Source organism: Sciurus vulgaris, assembly GCF_902686455.1.
Source record: "Sciurus vulgaris genome assembly, chromosome: 1".
NCBI lineage: Eukaryota > Metazoa > Chordata > Mammalia > Rodentia > Sciuridae > Sciurus > Sciurus vulgaris.
In genome coordinates this window covers 75,588,018-75,608,779 of record NC_136461.1, presented here as the reverse complement: position 1 = coordinate 75,608,779, position 20,762 = coordinate 75,588,018, and the positions used below count along the sequence as shown (strand labels likewise).

Below are 20,762 nucleotides of genomic sequence, written 5' to 3'. Positions count from 1 at the left end.
GTACCTATAACACACCAGGTTCCAGCAATACAGCAGTGATGAATCATAGAAGATCGAATCTTTAGATTTTTCCTCAGGATGTGTCCAACTCTGCCTTCTTACTCTTCAGGTCTCAGTTGAAATGCCTCTTCTCCACCATCCTGGCTCAAACTTTGCTAAGTTTCTATGGTCTTCAGTATTCTGCCTGGTATAATAATCTCCACTTTTGTTATTACTAGTACAATGGCATTCTTCCTTCCCAGATTCTATGCACATGAGATCAGGGATCATGACTGCTGAAGCTCTGGGGCCTAGCTGAATGTCTGGCACATAGTAGACCCTCAGTTAAGTACTGGTTCAATGAATGAATGAATGAATGACTACCAAGCATAGGGCCCAATTAATTTACCCTTTGATAAGCCTTTGTGAAAATGCTATTATGCATTTGAATGGGAGGGATATATCTATCCTTGAAATCTAATGAGCTTTGAAATAATCACTAAAGTTTCCTGCCTAGAGTCTTCTCTGTAATCTCTGCATAAAAGATCTTTTTAAATAAGAGTATTTTAAATTGAATATCAGAAAAAAATGTCCTTTCATCAGTTTTAACAATAAGACGGCCATTTTATTTGACAAAAAGAGAACCTCAGAATTTAGTTCATTGGGGTGATTTATATGATTAATTGTAGCCTGCTGCTGCAATATGGCAATAGTGATAAATAGCAATGTGTTGGGATATTTTAATTGTAAAACGGCATTTCTCTAGCCTTTGATTGATCATGGTCACTGCGATCATGACTGAAACCTTTCTATATTTAATTTCTTCTTTTGAGTTAACATCATTATAAATCCTATTTCCATGAACAATACAACATTTACCCTTTCAAGAAGCACCTAAGCTTCCCAGTGCTGTGTGGTTGCTGAATAAGTAGAAACTAACCTTTCTCCCAAGCAAATCTGAAAGAGAAGGGGTTTCAGAAAGCCTTTGCTGTCTGTCTCCCCTTGCAGGGAGGTCTCATCATGATGTGGGGACACCCAGTGAGTATAGTGTTCTAAAGACCCATAAAACATTATTTGACATGAAAATTTGGCCTCACCTACGAGCTGTTGCTAATGAATTACATATGATGCAAGAAGAAACATGGCTGAAATATTTTTATTAATACTACTAATAATTTTTGCTTGTACAGCACCTTTCATTACAGAAAACTGAGTTTGAAAGGAAGCTTTAAAGACATAGGGTAAAATTACTGGCTCATAACTTCTTAGACCTGCTGCTGCCCCTCCACCAAGCTGGGGGCAGGGGAACTGAGTGCAGCTCAGAGAATCTCAGTAGCTGAAGAGTTCTAGGCTTCAGATTCCACCAGAAAGCAAAGTGAAAAAAACAATTTTTGTTAAAGAGTAGCAAATAAGTCTTCCTTCCCCTATGATGTGAAATTAAGTAAATCCCTCTCAAGTAAAAGTTGTAACGAGGGCTGATGTTATGCTGTGATCTGCAGCCTTTGGCAGAACACCTATTGTGTGCTTAGCCTTTGTCTTAAGTGCTTATGTCACAGATTCAAACTCTGCAATATCTCTGTGAAACTGGTATTATTATATTTCTTTTATGGATGAAGTGATTGAAGCACAGAGATGTTAAGCAACTATCCCCATTTACCCAGTCCCTGCTAGTAAGTTCCTGGCTGTGATTCCTCTGGATTCCTGTCTGAAGAGAACAGAATACCTTGGTCAACTATAGGTACACACTACTGCTCCATATTTTGGCACTAAGGTAAAAATTCCTTAATCTCTATTTATTTGGTACATGTTTCTTTCTCCAGTTCCTAAAGAATGTTGCAGTCTCCATGAGGAAGTGGTTTTGAACTTAGGTTTTAAAGTGTGTCTTATACTCTTAGAATTAAAAACCAGGATGTATACTTTAATTGAGTACAAGTTTTATCTTAGTCAGAAAAGGGTGATTTAAACAGCATAGATGTATTTCTCATGGTTCTAAGGGTTGAGAAGCCCCAAATCAGGATACCAACATGTTCAGATTCTGATAAAGGTTCTCTTCCTGATTTGCTTTCTTCTTTTGCCCCTAAGTGTTGTTGGTGGGGGCAGAGAGCCGGCAGAGGTGGGGAGAGAGAGAGAGAAAGATAGATTATCTCTGTATCTCTTCTTATAAGGGAACTGATCCCATTCTATGAGGGCTTTACCCTCATGACCTAATTAACTCAAAAAGGATCCATCTTCAGAGACGATCACATTGGGGGTTAGGGGTTCAACATATGGATTTTAGAGGAACAAACATTCAATCCACCAAGTTGATATCTCATGGGGACAATGAGAAAGGATTTTGAAATCAGGGTCACTCTGGTAAGCTCAGGACATATGTGGTCATAACTATTGCACTTTTCTTTTTTTTCTTTTTTTTTTTATTGTAAACAAATGGGATACATGTTGTTTCTCTGTTTGTACATGGCGTAAAGGCATACCATTTGTGTAATCATAAATTTACATAGAGTAATGTTGTTCGATTCATTCTGTTATTTTTTCCCTTCCCCCCACCCCTCCCACCCCTCTTTACCCTCTATACAGTACTTCCTTCCTCCATACTTGCCCCCCTCCCTAACCCTAACTCTAACCCTAACACTAACCCTTCCCTCCCCCCCATTATGTGTCATCCTCCACTTATTAGCTATATCATTCGTCCTTTGGCTTTTTGAGATTGGCTTATCTCACTTAGCATGATATTCTCCAATTTCATCCATTTGCCTGCAAATGCCATAATTTTATCATTCTTTATGGCTGAGTAATATTCCATTGTATATATATACCACAGTTTCTTTATCCACTCATCAATTGAAGGGCATCTAGGTTGGTTCCACAGTCTGGCTATTGTGAATTGAGCAGCTATGAACATTGATGTGGCTGTGTCTCTGTAGTATGCTGATTTTAAGTCCTTTGGGTATAGGCCAAGGAGTGGGATAGCTGGGTCAAATGGCGGGTCCATTCCAAGTTTTCTAAGGAATCTCCACACTGCTTTCCAGAGTGGCTGCACTAATTTGCAGCCCCACCAGCAATGTATGAGTGTACCTTTCTCCCCACATCCTCACCTTTTTAATAGGAAAGACCAAGAAGACAGTAATCTGCTGACATATTTAGGCTAAGTTTATAAGGTATGTGCATTTTTATAGCAAATTGGAATCTGGTACTCTTTGTTACATATTCAAAATGTCTGTAAAATCATTACTATTTACAGGGCAATCATGTGTATATACTAATCTACAACCCAGAATGTAGATTTTATTAATTTTTCACTTAAATATGTACCTTTTAAGTTGCATCTCCAATTTTTTTGTGTGTTGTTTTTTGTTGTTGTTGTTGTTGTTTGTTTTTGTGTTGTTGTTTTTTGAGTTGGAGCATCTAGGAAAACAAATAAGCAATCTGGGAAGTTTGGAAACCATGGAATGTGATATTCACTGAGGTGAAATTAGCCCCAGTCCATTAATCTGTAAAAAACATCTTCCTGGTAGCCTGGATTCTTACCATATAGAACTTAACTCTTCAAAGGAAAGACATGAAATGATATAAACTTTTTATTATTCAATTTTCCCTATTTATATTTTTATCAGAGCCTTTCAAAAATTCTTGGTTATTTTTCCAACCACTCATTTCTTACTTTCAATTCCTTAAGTGTATTTCTGACAGTATTCTAAGTACTGTGCTTCATATTGCCTGATAGCATTTGGAATATATGTTAATCTGTTTAGTCATTATTTTGCTGCTATAACTGAAAGATCTGACCAGAACAATTGTAGAGGAGGAAAAGTTCATTTGAGGACTCACAGTTTCAGAGGTCTTGGTCCAAAGAAGGTGGCCTCCATTCCTTGGGCTCAAGGTGAGGCTGAACATCATGGTAGAAGAGGGTAGTGAAAAGATGTAGCTCATATGATAATCAGAAAGCAGAGAGAGAGAGAGAGAGAGAGAGAGAGAGAGACACCACTCTCCAGATAAGATTATATACCCAAAGATAAGCCCCCAATCAACCACTTCCTCCAGCCACACCCCACCTACCTCCAGGTACCACTCAGTTAATCCCATCAGGTGTTAACTTACTGATTAGGTTAAGCTATCATAACCCAATCATTTCTCCTCCAAACCTTCTTGCATTGTCTCACATGTAAGCTTTTGGAGGACACCTCACATTCAAACCATAACATAATCTCAATAGCAGCATGTAGCAAATCATCTTTTAGGTGGATTAATTCCTGGACAAGGACCTATAAATAGCAAACCATCTCGATTTACACTGATTTTGTTACCATCAACCTCATTTTGTCACTTTCCGAATGGGTCAGCAGAGAGTGGCACCAAAGGCAGGGCAAGAAGATCTGGAATTCAGACACCTGAGCTTAGAAACAGCTCTGCTGATTTCTTTGCTTGGCTGTGGGTAGCTAAATTAGCCTCTTTAAATCTCAGTTTCCTTATTATAATTATCTTTGAAGACCAAAAATACTAAATGTGAAAGTACCCTGAGAACTGTACAGTAGTTTATGCAAGGCAGTTTACTGGATGAAAGCATGGTTTATTCTGCTTCAACTCGGCATATGCATTTCTAAACACAAGCCAATATGGCGATGGCAACAGGTGTGATAATTGTCTTAGCCAGCACCATCCAATGGAACCATAAGGCTAACCACAAGTGTGAACCACATATGAAATTTAAAATTTTCTGATAGTGATATTTAGAACACAAATCGGGGAAATTAATTTAAAATATATTTTATTTAGCTATATATTTTAAATATTATTATTTCAACATAGTTGTTATGGTTTGGTTGTGAGGTGTCCCCCAAAAGCTCACATGTGAGACAAGGCAGGAAGTTTCAGAGGAGAAATCCCATCAGGGGATTAATCCAATCAGGGATTAATTGAAATGGTAGGGTGTGGCTGGAGGACACTGAAACTGGGGTGTGCCTTTGGGGTATGTATTTTGTATCTGAAGAGCGGAGTTTCTCTGTCTCTGCTTCCTGATGATGTGAGCTGCTTCCCTCTGCCACACTCTTCCGCCATGATGTTCAGCATCACCTGGAGCCCTGAGGAATGGAGCCAGTCTTCTAATGGACTAAGACTCTGAAACTGTGAGCCCTCAAATAAACCTTTTCCCCTCAATAATTGTGCTGGTCAGATCTCTTAGTTACAGCAGCGAAAGAGCTGACTAAGACAATAGTCACTATAAAAATTATTAGTTAGCTATTGATATTTTTTTCTTCTAACCAAAAAATGTGAAAGAGTATGCATTTTACATTTATAGAACCTCTCCATTTGAACCAGCTACATTTCGAATTCTTGTTCAGTAGCCACACATAACTGGTGGCAACTGTATTGAAGATCTAAGGCCTGGGTCATATACCCTCTTGTAAAGCAGTAAACTACACAGACTGACAATGGGAAACAAGTGAATGGAAACTAAAATCTATTTCTTGTAAGAAAGAAAATGAAGTGTGTAGAGGCAAAATCATCTTCCCCACCACTACCATCATTGCCTCCACAAAATCTTAACTTTCAAGAAGGTAAAATCCCTGATCTCCAGGCCATTTAGGCTAAAGTCCATTGAAATTACTTGTACATTTCTTTAAAATGGTAGCTGTTTTACAGAGAGTGATAGAGATTTAGGAGATGGGATTTTGTTTCTAGATCTATTACCAACTAGCTGTTTGAGCTGGATACTAATGGTATTTGGTCTTCAAATTCTTCACTTATAATATAAGAGGGTTATAATATAGGTTTTCTAAAGTGTTTTCAACTCTCATATTATTAAAGTTAACTTTATTAAAATATTAATGTATAATTTATGTATAATAAAATGTGCCCATTTTGATAAATTTTGACAAATTTAACACCCTTCTCATAAAAATTAAGATATAAAAATACTTTTTCACACAAAAATGTTGCCTTGTGCTCCTTTCCAGGTAATCTCTGTTGATGGGCAACAACTAGGTTGTACCTAGTTTTTGAATCAAGAAACTTCTAGGCACAGCTGAATTCAGACCTAAAATGGATTAGAATGGATTTTTCTTTGTTCTCCCTAATTTCTGTGTCACAACTAATTAATAAGAAACTTTAAACTATTTTGCAAACTATTTGCACCACTTCAGATCAGAAATATAGGAGGATTCCAGTTGCTTGACATCCTCATTAAGATTTGGTATTGTCAGATTTTAGTTATTATACTGTGTGTACAGTGATATTTCATTATAGTTCTAACTTTCATGTGATACATATGACAATAAAATTCTGACAAAAAGCCTCTTTTCATATGCTTTTTAGTCATTTGTATATCCTCTTTTGTTGTTTTATTTCAATATTTTCCCCATTTTTAAATAAATTTTTATATTATTTGACAAATACAGCTACAGCAAATACATTTTCTTGTCTTTTATTTTCTTAATGGCACATAGACAAGAGGAATGACTTTTAATTTGAAGTTCAATTTACCAATTTTTAATGATTCATGTGTTTTGTGTTTTAGTCCAAGAAATCTTTGCCTACCCCAAGATTATGAAATTTTATCCTACTTTTGTCAGATATTGTATAGTTTCACTTTTACATTTATCTCTATTACCCTCTTTGAGTTAATTTTTTGAATGATATGAGGGAAGGATTAACTTTACTCAAAATGGGTATCTAATTGTTCCATTTGTTTTTTCCCATTGAAATATCTACATAACTCATTTATCTAGGAATCTATGTCTGTATCTGTTCTGCTATGAAATGTTTACGTTTTAGATGGGGATGATGATGGTGGTGGTGGTGGTGGTGGTGATGATGACTGTCTCTCGTTTAAGCAGCTGGAGAGTGAGAGGTTGAGCATGGGTCTGTTTCTTCTGAGTCCAAGAACCCACTCTGAAGGCAGCAATGAGGATTTAGGAGTAGACCTTGCTACTGACTCCATCTCACGTCTTTGCTCACATCATGCAAGCACATGAAGATTGGATGCTCTGAGGGCCTTAAAGAGAAATAACTCCCACTGAAACTCCTCAAGGCTTTGGATTTCAGGTTATTCCTTCTCTCTTCCCTTCTTTGCTTCCAATCTTAAATGTCCTATTCACATGGTCCCCATGACAATTTGAAAAACTTTACCCATGGGCTTATATGGATCTCAATTGAAATGTACAGTGCTTTATACTAGGTAAATGAATCTGTAAGACAAGAGCACTCTAAGATCATTCACATTAGATCTGTAAGGGATATAGCTTTTCTATCTTTGATAGTCTTTGGAAGTAATTTATATAGTGACTGTGGGTAGCATACACTCCATGAATCAGAGTGTCTCTTGTTTTGGAATTTCCATGACAGAGAAAATGTTAACCTGACTCTCTCATCACAGTCTTTATCATTGTTTGTGTTTACTTTGCCAACAAGGAGTTGTTCTGTTGCCCTTAGCTGTGGCAGATTTTATTTCCCATAGTGCTGTGTCATTCCATGTTTGTTATCCACTTTAACACCTTGTCCTTGACTTCATAATCTTGGGCGAACCCATCCTGGAAATCTGCTTTTGGCAGAATAAGATATCTTCATCTCTGAGGTCACGTTTTAGGCTTTTGTTCAGTCACAAGTTCTGTTTGGATTTATCCTCGGTGTGTCTACTTGAATATTCAAAAAGTCATCAGCTAGTCTAATTTGTTTTTTTTTAGCCATGTAAAAGACTGATTTGCTTTGACAGGTGGATCAGAAACAGAATTGGAGCTATTTTATCTGGACCTAATTAAACAACCTTCATTACCGGCAGATATATGTTTGTGACTTAAAATTAGCATGATTGGAATTAAAACTCAAAATATAAGGCATTGAATTCAGATATGGCTGGTTTAAAAATAAATTCCATACATTTTAAATGCAGCAAGTCTGGATTTTAAATATCCTATAGTGACAAATTCCACAGAGTTGCGTATGTGTGTGTGTGTGTGTGTGTGTGTGTGTGTGTGTGTGCGTGTGTGTGTGCTTGTGCGTGTGTTTGTGTATGCATGACTGTGGCCATAGATAATAGTTAAGATATGCCCCATATTTTCTGAACAGTTCCAGAGCAGCATTCCGAATTATGAAACTTTAATAAAATATTTTTTAAAATCTCATATCTCCTCCCCCTCGCCCAAAGCATTGAGTTCAGCTTTGAGAATTTTGTGTAGCTTTCTTTGGCTTCAAAGGTTACATTCTCTAATCAAATTATTTCTATTCATCATTGTCCAGTTTCTGAGATTTTTTGATTGCATTTTATTATATGTATTCTGATTGTGTGCAGATATACACACATAGACACACAGTAGAATCTGCTTAAAATGTTCTTTGACATGTAACATTTAAAATCACATTAGATTTTTTATGGCATTTCATTTCCTTAACCTTTGGAAAATTATTTTAAAAGATTTTGTGTATGTTTTTATATAAATATTCCTATACACATAAAATATTATATGTAGTTATAGCTGTAGTTATGCATTATGGGTAAGGATATGAACTTAGTAATTATCAAATAATTATAAAATATAAATATATATTTTTGTCTTGCTTGGGCTTTTTGAGGGTTATTATGTACTGAGATATATGAGCCAGATTTCAACTTATGAAGAAAAATAAAAGGTTGAATAAAACATATTGACATTTCTGTTCAACATTAAGGCTGCAGGAATTATGGTGGATTCCTTTTCCTAACAAACATTAATATGAGATTCCTGGTGTGATGAGAACTGGATATCAAGAATCTAATCCCTCCCCCTGCCTTCGTGCATCAGAAGCCCTCTCCAAATTATTAAAATTCCGGGTCTTTTGTGATACTTCTTGATGCATCACAGCAATTTTAACCACTTTAAAATGCAAGTGAGAGCATGATTTTAGTATTTAGAGCCACCTTGTGATCCTAAAATTATTTTATAAAATGTAAAATAAGGCATTTGTGTTTATCCATGTTCTTTTAAAAATTAGAATTCCCAGATGGTCTTTTTTATATTTTTCCAAGAATCAAAGCAACAGTTCCTGCCTGTTTCTGTCGCCTTTGTTTGGATTTGCTTAGCCCTCCCTTTGCACTGATGAGGTGTAACCTTTGCTCCTCTTCTGTATCTTTGTTCAGTCATCTCCCTGATGTAAAAGAGGAACTGACTTAACTCTAGGTCAGTGATACATGTTGTTTTTTCTTGTGCTTCAAGTGGAGTTGTTAATTCTCCATGTACATTGTCACCCTCTTTGGATCCTTATGGAATTCCAACTTCGGCACACCTAAAGTTTAGGTGGTTGGAATTTAATTTGGGAGCATGATAACGAGGTAGTTGGCCAAACTTCAAAATTTAAGTGCTTGATTTTATCTTGTTCATTCAGCAGCTGTGACACCCCATACCAATGGTGTCTACCGTCCTTTCCTTTCCTCTCTTAAAGTAGTAGGGATGGTGGTAGTATCATCACCCAGTCTCATTAGTGTGGTGGGGATGGTGGCAGCATATTTAACCAGGCTCATTGATGTCGTTTGTCTCCCTTAGTTCTAAGAGAACCCCTAGACAATGGGCTGCGTCTGGTGAGAGGTTGTACCGGAGCTGACTGGATATTAGCCTTAAGCCTGCCAATGTGTAAAAGGCTGTGTGTTTATAAAATTATATCAGTCTTCCTTTGTCAAAGCCCATCATATCTCCTTAAAACTGTGATTGATTTTTGCCATTTTTGAGTTAGACAGACATAGATTTGAACCCTAGCATCTTGTTTTACAGATTGTGTGAACCTAAGCAAGTTACTTAGTATAACTAGGCTTCACTTTCCCCAGCAATAAAGGTAGAGTAATCATAGTCAGTCACTTAAGGAGAAGTGGAGGTTAAACAGGGAAAGTGTCCTGTGGCGGTTGAGAGCACAGAGCCTAGGCCTGAAAGGCTTGTGTTGAAGTGCGTGCATCCACTACCTTCCTTGTGATTTTGGGCAATTAATTTAACCTTTCAACACTTACTTTCTCATTTAAGAATGTGGCTTACAATTGCATCTACTCACAGAGTTGAGGATTACAATACCTTCAAAACTGTACTTGGTATGTGGAAAGTGTCTAACAGATTCATTCATGCAACAAATAGTTCTGAGTTAGCTACAACGTAGAAAGCATTATTTTAGGTGCTGCAGATATAGATGTGAACAAAAGTCTTAACTTTAGCTTTCATTCTAGTGGATGGAAGCAGACAAAGAGGCAACAATTATACATATAATAAGTGCTGTGGAGAAAAGTGAAGAATAAGACAGTGATGGGCAGGGGGCAAATGGAAATAGGATTGTCAAGATTGGTTCACTGGATAGGTGATGTTTGAGCAATGACTGGAAGGTGAGGAGGATGAAGCCATGTGCCCTACAAAAGCATACGTGCGGGACCCCTGAGGCAGGAGACAGTGAGATGAGGCAGGAGACAGTGAGATGAGGCCAGAGAAGAGAGGAGGCCCAGCTCAGAGCATCTGACAGGCTTCTACTACAAGTTTTGCTTTTACTCTGAGCAAGATCAAGAACCACTGAAGGGTTCTGAGCAGAAAAGCGACATGATCTGATACATTTTATAAAGAACACCTGGTCATGGGAGTGACTTGTAGGTCCAAAGGTAGATAGGATGAGTTAGGAGCTGTAACTTTAAGCCAAACAAGGATGAAGGTCCTGAATTGGGATGGTGCTGGTGGACCTGAAATACAGTATGCAGAATGTGGATCTATTTTGAAAGGACTGCTCTTAGAATTTGCCATCATCATTACTAAATGAGATCTCCCACTCTCATCTGGAATGTTGGCTGCTATAGAGTAAGCATTTATTAAATGGTAGACTATTGTTTTTAATAAGTATGTTGGCATCAGTCCCAAGTTGTGTGTGTGTGTGTGTGTGTGTGAGAGAGAGAGATGGTGAGAACTGAGTTCCTCACTGCCTCTGGAGGATTTAGGTATGATGTCAGGAAGGGCTTAAGACACATACACAGAATGGCTTGGGAAGTATTGGATTATATAAGGAGCTCTGAATTCTACTTTTCTAAATTCTTTCATTCAAGAAAACTACTTATGTAAAGATTTCTTAGTTGAAGAATTCTTAAGATATGCAGGCAAACTATAACCCATGGATAAAATGCAGACTGCTTCCTATTTTTGGAAATAAATTTTTATTGGAATACTGTCATGCTTATTCATTAAATTTTGCCTATAGTTGTTTTCACATGACAACAGCAGCATCGAAAAGTTGTGAAATCAAAAATGTTTGCTGCCTTAGATGATCATTTATGTGTGGTTCAAAATTATAAGCACAAACTTATTGTTCAGGGCATACTTATTCAAATATATGATACCTAGCACTGAATGAAAATATGCAAAAGCACTCATCAAGGTTAATATGCTTATTTTGGAGGAAGAGTCCACACTTCAGAACACAACCTTGGGAAAATTTCATCACCATATCAGTACCATTAACCAGTGGTTTACTATGTTCCAAGTGATTCTTCCAACCTCTTTATGTTGATGAGGTCATGTAAGGCTCACAGAAATCATTGGGGAGATAATGTTGTTTTTCCTATTTTACAGATGTGAAAACTGAGGTGCAGAGTGGATAAATGACTTGCTCAGAATTACACTGTTGGCAACTCGCAGAGCCAGGGAGGCCGAAGAATGCAGTCTGTCTTCAAAGCCCAGTCTTTTCAACTCTGTGCTTTACTTCTGTCCAGGCAGCTTTGCTAGGTAGTGTGTATGTGGCTTTTATGTCAACAGATTTCTAAACTTGTTTTGAACCTGATCTTGTGAGATTGCTCAGTTCATTGATCATCTACATCTCTGTGGCCACTTAAGTTGCTGTTGTACGAGGATGCCATTCAACAACTGAGGGGTAGAAAAATCGCCACATCTCTAATTGTGTTTGTTCCTCTTAAGTTGAAAGAATAACAGAAGGCAGTGCCAATTTTGCTGCTTGCCTTGTAAGTGTGAAGTTTCAAAGAATAATGCAAAATTAATTTTCACATGTTTATGAGTTTATCCAAGCTGAGGTATTCTTAACTCTTAAAATTTCATTGTTGGGCTCCTAAAAAGTGAATATCATTTTCCTTTAAGTAACAGGCTGTTTGATAACACGATTTTATCTGTCAGAAATGAAAATTGTGTAATTATGCTTCATTATGATCCACTCATTGTTTAAGGGCCCTGGGGTCCCCAGGGAGCATTATAAATCCAAGTGATATCCCTGAGTGATGGATTTTGCATTTGGCTCTCTGATTTTGATTACATGTGAAAGCAAGAGTTGTCTGACAATCACCTATTGACAACACATTTGAAAGTAGCAGCCCAACTTTTTTTTGGCTACAGTCTAGAGTAATTTTGGATCCAAATGTTCCTCCCTTCCCCCAACCATGGCCTATTTTAGATGATAGCATGCAAATAAATGTGTTTTCCTGCTAATTTCACCCATTTTTGGTTAACTGCCACTCTGAAGACGCAGCTGCCACAAATCAGAAGTTGCAAGATAAGAGGGTGTTGTGGCTGCTCAAAAAGCTTTCTCGTTCCTGGGTTAGATGCAGACCTCAGAGTTCAAGGGCAGAGTCCAGAGCCTGTGAATATGACTCCTTGTTTCCATTTTGTCGAAACTTGCCATTCTCTCTCTCACACAGAATCCATTCCCAAAGCAGTGATCTACTTTTCATGGATTTCGCCCAAAGACTGTGAGAATTCAATTGGCCTAAGAAAAGGAATTAAGTTGTCCTGATTTAGATGTATACATTTAACAAGTTGAAATGAAGGAACTCACCAGATTCTAGTGTTCTCAAAGCTTAGGGGAAATTTCAGAAAAATAACCTCCAAGAGTTTGCTTGTAAGGGAGTAGCCATTGGGGAAAATGGGGAACAGAAGTGCTGTTCACCCCTCCTCCTTCCTTCCCTTCCCTTCCCTCTCTTCAAACAAGTAGTTATTGAGTGTCTACTATGACAGATTCTATGCTAGACCCCAAAGACGTACTATCAACAAGACAAACAAAGGTCATGACCTTTGTGGAATTTACTGGAAGAAACACAAATACAACAAATAATTATCAATCAATTATGCACATAATTATGTGATTATGCTGGCTATTTTCAATGTAGGGAAGTATAGAACGTGAAGGGTGGGAATAATGGGAACCTCAAATGGATGAGCAGGAGAGCCTCCCACCCCGGGGGAAGGACCATGGAAACTAATATTTGATAGATAAATGGGAGTTGATCTGCCCAGAGGAGGCAGGAAAGGAAATGAAGGCAAGACTATCTCTGGCCGTTGAGGAAAGACCTTCGTTAGAAAGAACTGAAAGATGGACAGGGTAGAGCCAGTGCCCCAGATGAGGGCAGAGGGGTGACAATTAGATATGGAGAGTTAGTCAAGGGCCATAACTGGGCTACCTCAAGCACTGTATCATTGGGCACTTTATTCTATGAACAATAGGAAAGAATTGAAGGACCTCCTATATGTGTGTGTGTGTGTGTGTGTGTGTGTGTGTGTGTGTGTGTGTGTAGGACTGTTCTATTTGATGGCTCTTTTCATCAAAAGCCTGTGTTTAAGAAGCTGACAGAAATTTTCATGAGAATCCACAATCATTTTCACGTGGGGCTTTATCCTCAAGTACCTAATACTATCTCATTATGGCAAAGTTAATCATTTTCTCTATCTCCAAAAATCTTCAAAAATCTTGTGAATCAACATGACTAATTTCTGAGACCGAGCAAGCTGGGATTGGAAGGGCTAGGCACAGTGAGTGGCCAGAGCTTGTCTCACTGATGTTTAGGACACCTGAATTGGGAAACCTTAGAAAAATTCGAAAAGGGTACAGAAAACTCCTAAACTTCTTTATTTTTCTATTTTGTTGTTTTGTTTTACCAATGTATTTGAGAACTGCATATTTTACTGTGGATGCCATTTAAATAATATTTAAGCTAGATTTTGACTTTCCCTGCACAACGTGCCAGATTGTCATTCTTGGCAACTCAATACCATTTCCCATCAACTGCACTACTGTATTGCAGGAGCTTGAAGCACAAGAACTAAATTTCTTAAAATATCTGCTAGCAGAATTCTGTTTTAGATTCCACTAGTGAGAGACACTTGTGTAAGAGTTGAAAGGAAAAACAGAATCATAAAATTCTTATTGCTTCTGGAGAGCATTGGGCAGGTGTTAGGGCTATGGCAGACAATGGAGACAAGATTTTTCTAGAGACTTCAGGGTGTTCAGTGATTCATTGCCACTACTTGGGTACTGTTGATGGCTGAGATCATCAGAGGCAGTTTTTCTTAAATTTATGCATCTCCTGAGTTCCTGAATGCTAGTAGTGGTTTCCCCAACCTTACCTCTTTCAGTGTTTGCAATAGATTTTAAGTCTGTCATTCCCTGTATTGAATTTGTTTCTGTATAAAATACCTAGAGTGGTTTGTCTTCCAAACTGAGCTTTAACTTATAAATACTATTATTACTTCATATTTGTAAAATGGAATTAAATTTGTTTAATGAATTGACAACTATCATCCAAAAGTAATATTTAACTAACATGCATGAATATTTCCTGAATATTTTTTTCTTGAACCCCTCCCTAACCTCCCAGTTCTCATAAAACTCTAATATACATGGCCTGGAAGTTTAAAAACTCCTTAATTTGGGATACAAAGGCTTTCAGAAGCTGCTCCCAACCATATTTTATCTCGTCCTCTCTGATCTGGTCTTCTTGAAGCCCTGGTAGTATGAGTCCTGTAATTAATGCTTCTGGGTCTGAGTTTACTTGATTCTATTTGATAGCTATTTTCTTCTTGTTCTCCTATAAATCCCATACATATTCTTTAAGATCCAACTCAAAAATCTTCTGTCCTCCATTTTTTCCCTCATGCCTCTTTCCCCATAACCCCAAGATTCAGTAGCAATCCATTTGTAAGCTTAATAAAAAATTATATTATTTTCTAGCTCTTAGCTTTGTTTCCCACCTTCACTAGAAAGTTAATTCTTTCAGGGGTAGAAAGGATTCAGTAAAAGGACATAGACTTGAAATAACAAGTTGAAATACGCTGTCACCTAGGCACCATGTGTGCAAAAATACAGCCAGAAAAATCACCAAACTTTTTTATAAAACCAAAAAAAAAAAAAAAAAAGAAAAGAAAAGAAAGAAAGAAAAAGCTTCTCAAATTGATCTAATACTTTATAAAGTAGCCTAGGGAAAATTTTGACTTTACTCTTGTCTTGCAAAAAAAAAAAAAAAAAAAAAAAAAAAGAAAGAAAGAAAACTACTAAAGGATTTTTCTTGTTTTTCAAAAACTGATGTTTTGAATATGTATTTTTTCAGGATATAAAAATGTAACTCCTGCTAAAGCCTTTGGGCATATGTACAGTTATAAATATAACATTAAAACACAAGTATACATCATAATTTAATTGTACCATACAGCATAGAGAGGGAGAGACAGTGGCGAATGGCTTTCAGTGGGCCTCTTGTGGATGGTCATGTCATTCATAGATGGCAAAACAGCATGAGAGGGCAAGTAAAGAGTTTTATATACTAAATAGGATGGCATTGAAGGGTAGTAGTGGAGAGGCTTTGGCATCCCAGCTGGCTAAGCAACATACACAAATCATCACAGCTACGGATAAACCCAAAAGATGTCTTTAGACCTTGAGCTCTGATGAGATGGACCTATTCATGTGAGTGCTAAAGGACAAAACCTTTTCTGTAACAGTCTCAATGCCAAAGCAATTCAATTGTTGATTTGCATGTTACTGGTTCCATGAAATTGTGAGAAGTTTATTCAACATATTTGGACCTCAGGTGTACATCCATTTATGGGGAAAATAATGTGGGACTTTTACTTCCTTCAGAAGATATTTTTTGTACTTTTCTTAGAGACATTTACATATTCAGTTTCAAAGCTGACACCAGGCAAGATTGTGAAGTAGAGACAGTTTTTCCTTGGTACCTTGCCATCTCCAAAGTCAGAACTAACTCCATTCTCTTTCCAATTCCCCATCTGACCATGGCTCTTATTTCTAATAGGTCCTGCTAGAGAGCATGGTGACTGTCCTATGTGTTATATGTAAGATTTACATAGAATTTTATAGCATTCTTTACGTAAGAATTTACCCATGTAAGAATTATCCTTACAAAAGCTTTGGTAAGTAGTAATTATTATGATCCATGTTTTCCAGACCCACAAACTGAGGCACAGGTAGTGTTACAAATTTTGCACAGAACCACATGCCCAATAAGTGATGTATCTAGAATCTGGAACTCAAAAATTGTATTCCAAAAAAAAATAGCATTTCTGAGGAATACATGAATTTTAATAAGAGTTATTGACAATTTAAAAGTTTTGGAACACAAAATTTTTATGAACATACATAAAACTCCCTGAAAGGTTCATATTCATTTTGTATCCCCAGTCTATAACAAAGTACCTCATATGTAGTAGTTACCATTTCAAAAATAGTAGATGAATGAATATATAAAATCATAAATGAATGGAAAGTAGAATGGCAGCAATAGTACTGATCTGTGTATAAGATGTATCTTATATCTTGAATATACACTTATGTATACATACGTGTATATAATACACATATACATATGCATAAAATGTACACATAAGATAAATACATAAACAGATATCGATGTATGTAATTTTGTTTCATTCTTTTTTGTATAAATAGCAAACAGGTTATCCTTTTTTGTTTCATTCTTTTTTTTTTAACACAAATTCTCTTACATTTTATTCCTTTTTACTATACAATAAACAATTCCAGGCAGAATAGTATGAGCATGTATTTGGAATTTTTAAATAATTTTTTTGGAATCATTTTAGATTCAAAGAAAAATTACAAAGAGAATATAGAGTCCTATATATTCCTTATCCAGCTTCCCCTAATATTAACACCTTACATTATAGAGTATATTTGTCAGAGCTAAGAAGCCAGTACTGGCAAATACAACTATTATTAGACTCCAGACTTTATTCAGATTTCACTGATTTTCCTATCAATGTTCTTCTGTTGCAAGATCAAAGTCAGAGTGCCACATTGCAATGAAACATCATATTAACCAATGCAATGAATAATGTTTGTAATTCCAGTGACACAGAAAACTAAGGCAGAGGACTGCAAATTCAAGGCCAGCCTTGGCAATTTAGGGAGACTCTATCTCAAAATGAAAAACTTAAGAGATAAAAGAAGAAACATCTAATCGCCTCAGTCTTCTCTGGTCATTGACAGTTGACAGTTTCTCAGTCTTTCTTTGCTTTCATGAACTTGGCAATGTTAAGGAGTACTGGTCAGTTATTTTGTAGACTATCCTTCATTTGTAGTTTGTCTATTTTTTTTGTCCTGATTAGACTGGAGTTACACATTTTGGAAAAAAAAACAAAACATCAGAGTGTCCTTCTTGCCATATCCTTTCAGGAGGTATACATCATCAATACCTATTGCTGGTGGTATTGATTTTGATTACCTAGTCAAAATCTAGGGCAGATTTCTCTACTAAAACCTACTCCTCTCTCTCTTCTTCCCAATCTCCTTCCATATGCTCTGCTCTTTGGAAGCAAATCATTAAATTCAGTTCATGTTCAAGGGCAGGGAAGGTGGGAGAGAAGCACCAAGAAAACATGGATCACAATAATTTCTACTTCCATCTCCTTGAAGGGTGACTATTTCCTAAGTTATTAGGAAATCTTCTATGAGGAAGGACTTACTCTTTTTTGTACTTACGTTTTTCTTCATTTATTTATCAAAGTATGGAACTCATATATACTTATCTCATACTTTGGGTTGTAATCTGATACTGTTATTTATTTTGTTGCTCAAATAGTTCCAGCTTTGTTAACAGGTCTTCTTTAAGATTTGCATTTTTAGAGACTCTCACTTACCAAAATGAACTCTAGCACTTTCAAAATTAATAGATTTTCCTCCAGGTGCTCAATCCCATCTCCTTTCCTTAGACCACAGGTAATATCTTTAAAACCATGACACTGGGTTCCCAAGGATGCTCTGAAAACCAAAAACCTAGTGAAAGTTGTAATAGGCCAAGACCCTGACATTTTATCACTTCAAAATGATCTTAGAGCATGTGGGGAGGAATGGGGAAATAAATCCCCATGAGATACCATGTGCAGTCTCCTTGACTTCTTTGATTTCAGTAGCAGTTGGAGGCTTAAGGCAGGAGATGAATTTGCTCCATAGAAAAGTTGAGAAGGAAATGAAAACAGAGGTTTAACAGGAAGATTAGTGGACTTCCTACCTCTGGGCAATAAACGTCTGCTTTGGTCCTCACTAATCAGTTTTCCACATGCCTCATGCCATTTGCTCTACTTAGGGTGAGTTCTTAGAGCTCCATTAGGAAGTGTTCAAACAACAGTTTGGAGCAGGCTGTTAGTTTTCAATGCCTTCCTTGTAACCCACTTTTTCCCTAAGTGTATGCACATAGAAGGCTGGTCAAGGGGGAAATTATGTTGATTAGGAAGCATGGTCCAATTAAAGCAGACATGATGGGGAAATTGCTTTAGAGTCCAAATATATAACTCCAGGATAGAGAGGCCTCTTTAACACCTGCATAAAGAGTGTACACATTTTGTAGCTTATAGCTCAGGGCAAAGAGAATGGGCGTCTGATAAATTTGCATGTAAAAATGATTGGAGCCAGCTAAACAATAATATGTGTCTTGACAGTGAGAGAAAATGGTGTGGTTTTCTTTAGCTCTATGATATTTAGAAAACATCCACTGTTTTTTAAGAGAGTAGAATTAGAAATAACAGAGAAAACCAGGGCATAAATAGTCCTTTGTTGCTTTCCTTCACACTTGTGACCTCTTACTTTGCTTTTCTCCCTTCCACTCCCACCCACATCTTAACAGTTTTCTCATCCCCTTCCCCTCAATTTCTAATGAGCATTTACATCATAAGGTCAGCTTTCAGCACCGCTGCAAGTCTAAAATAATTTCAGCTTTCAGAGGGAGGATAGCAGAGGGTCAGGGAACGTAAAGGAGAAATTGCTCATTGTGAAATGGGTTTTGAAATGCTCTTCATACCCTCTCTGCCTAGTTTCGAGAATTTCATAGTGGTTGACAGATTATGTAATCTGCTCATCCACCAATAATTTTTTGGCATGGGGAGATTGTACAGGTGTTTCGATTTTAGCCAGTCTCTAGTTAATAATCAATAGTCCTGTTGTCTAATGAAGTGATGGCCTTGACACTCTGGCCTTTGTGCAGTGTTAAAATAACATTGATCGCTATCATTATCATATGCCCTTGATATACTGAATAAGGACGTGGATATCAATCTTAGAGCAAAGTAACATTTCATAAATCTTGTAGAAATAACCAGGATTGTCCAAATAGGCATATGCTTCTTGACAGCAATGTGACAGAAGAGTCTAAGACACAGATAATTTATAATTTATCTCTAAACCCAGATTGAAGAAAAACTTGAAAGTAGCATTTGGTACAGAAAGTGTTTCTTTATGTGTCACAGAGGACAAGGGAGCCTTTTGATTTTCTTTTTTATGGAAGATGGCATTGGGAGAAAGTCTCCTTGGGCACTCTGGGGTGGAAGGAGGAGAAGTTGAATATGTTCTCTTGGCTACCTTTCCACACTTTATTTTAACTTCAGCATTAGCTTTCAAAGGCTTGAAAATAGAAGCCGTGGGATTAAATGGAGAGGACCTGAAGATGGGATCTGACCTGGCTGAAGAATGTTGTGGGAAGAGGCTTAGTTTTCCGACTAATGTTCTTCATTAGAATCCAGGTGTCAAACTTTTTCAGTCAATTTGACATTTTAATCAATTTAAAACTTGGCTCTTATTGAGAAATGCTAATCATCCATGTGATTATTCTGATTAGGCTGGTATTATGGGGTTAAATTATTCATTATTGCCAGATATCAAATGATATAAAATCAAGAACATTGGCTCAAACTTCCAAGATAACATGCTTTCTTACTTTGGTTGAAACAAAACACCAATGGTTCATTGACTCTTACAGTCACATTTACCACAAGTATAAAGAGACAGTTGTGCAGAGAAGTAGGCCTAAAACCAATAGTTTCCCAGCATGGAGTTGTTCTAAAAGTTGAATGAAGCTTCTGAGAATAAGAAAGTGAATAATTCACAACAATTACTTTTGTGTTATGGAATTATCCTTGCACAGTCAATAGAATTCCTGAATGAGTGAACAAGAAGAAAGAAGGCAACAATTCCTTAAAATTTGCTGAAATCTGAAATGTAAAAATCCATTTAAAAAAAGTAAAGGAGTGCAGGAGCCTTAACCAGGGTGCAGACAGTGAAATATCAGGATATTTTATTGTCATTAATTTAAGAATGCAAAAATGTTCTTATTCTTATCCTATTACTTTATTTAACTGTTTTTAAATGTTTATTTCTATTTTCATTTTATTTAAGTGCATGTTGTCATTGATTTATAAATGTAAAGATAGTATACCACTTAAAATGTGAACACAGGTTTTGTTTCTTAAGACCAAGCTACCGGATAATACCACATGTGTGCTGTGACGCTGGGTGGTGTGTGCATGTCTGCATGTGCTCTATGTAAAGGTTTATGTGCATTTTCACTGTATGTATAGGTATGCTCCTATAGCTCTTATAGTAACTCTTCATAAGCTTAATGTGGTTTGAAAGTAAGTTTTAATTATTAAAATCTACTCAGATATGCATAATATCTTCAGGTATTTATTCTGGCTGGAAGTAATTTAAATTGAACTATGGCGATCCCAGTCTGAAGTCATTCTTTTACCCTCCTAGAGTTCCTTCTAAAAGATTAT

At 36.8% G+C, this 20,762-nt stretch overlaps 1 protein-coding gene across 11 annotated transcripts in view; it reads left to right on the top strand.

Moving 5' to 3' along the window:
* The window catches only part of LOC306668201 (uncharacterized protein), a 528,324-nt gene extending 519,863 nt beyond the window's left edge, over positions 1 to 8,461 (top strand). For 10 of the 11 annotated variants that reach the window (XR_013765762.1, XR_013765763.1, XR_013765764.1 and 7 more), the window contains 2 exons: positions 3,086 to 3,137; positions 6,813 to 8,461. Coding sequence is in view for 1 of the 11 variants with exons in the window: in XM_079151404.1 (XP_079007530.1) it covers positions 3,086 to 3,114 (29 nt within the window). In the remaining 10 variants the exon portion in view is untranslated. Of the gene's footprint in view, positions 1 to 3,085; positions 3,138 to 5,933; positions 6,254 to 6,812 lie in introns of those variants that run through there. The other variant, XR_013765771.1, reaches the window with a different exon arrangement.
* Positions 8,462 to 20,762: the final 12,301 nt, after the last annotated feature.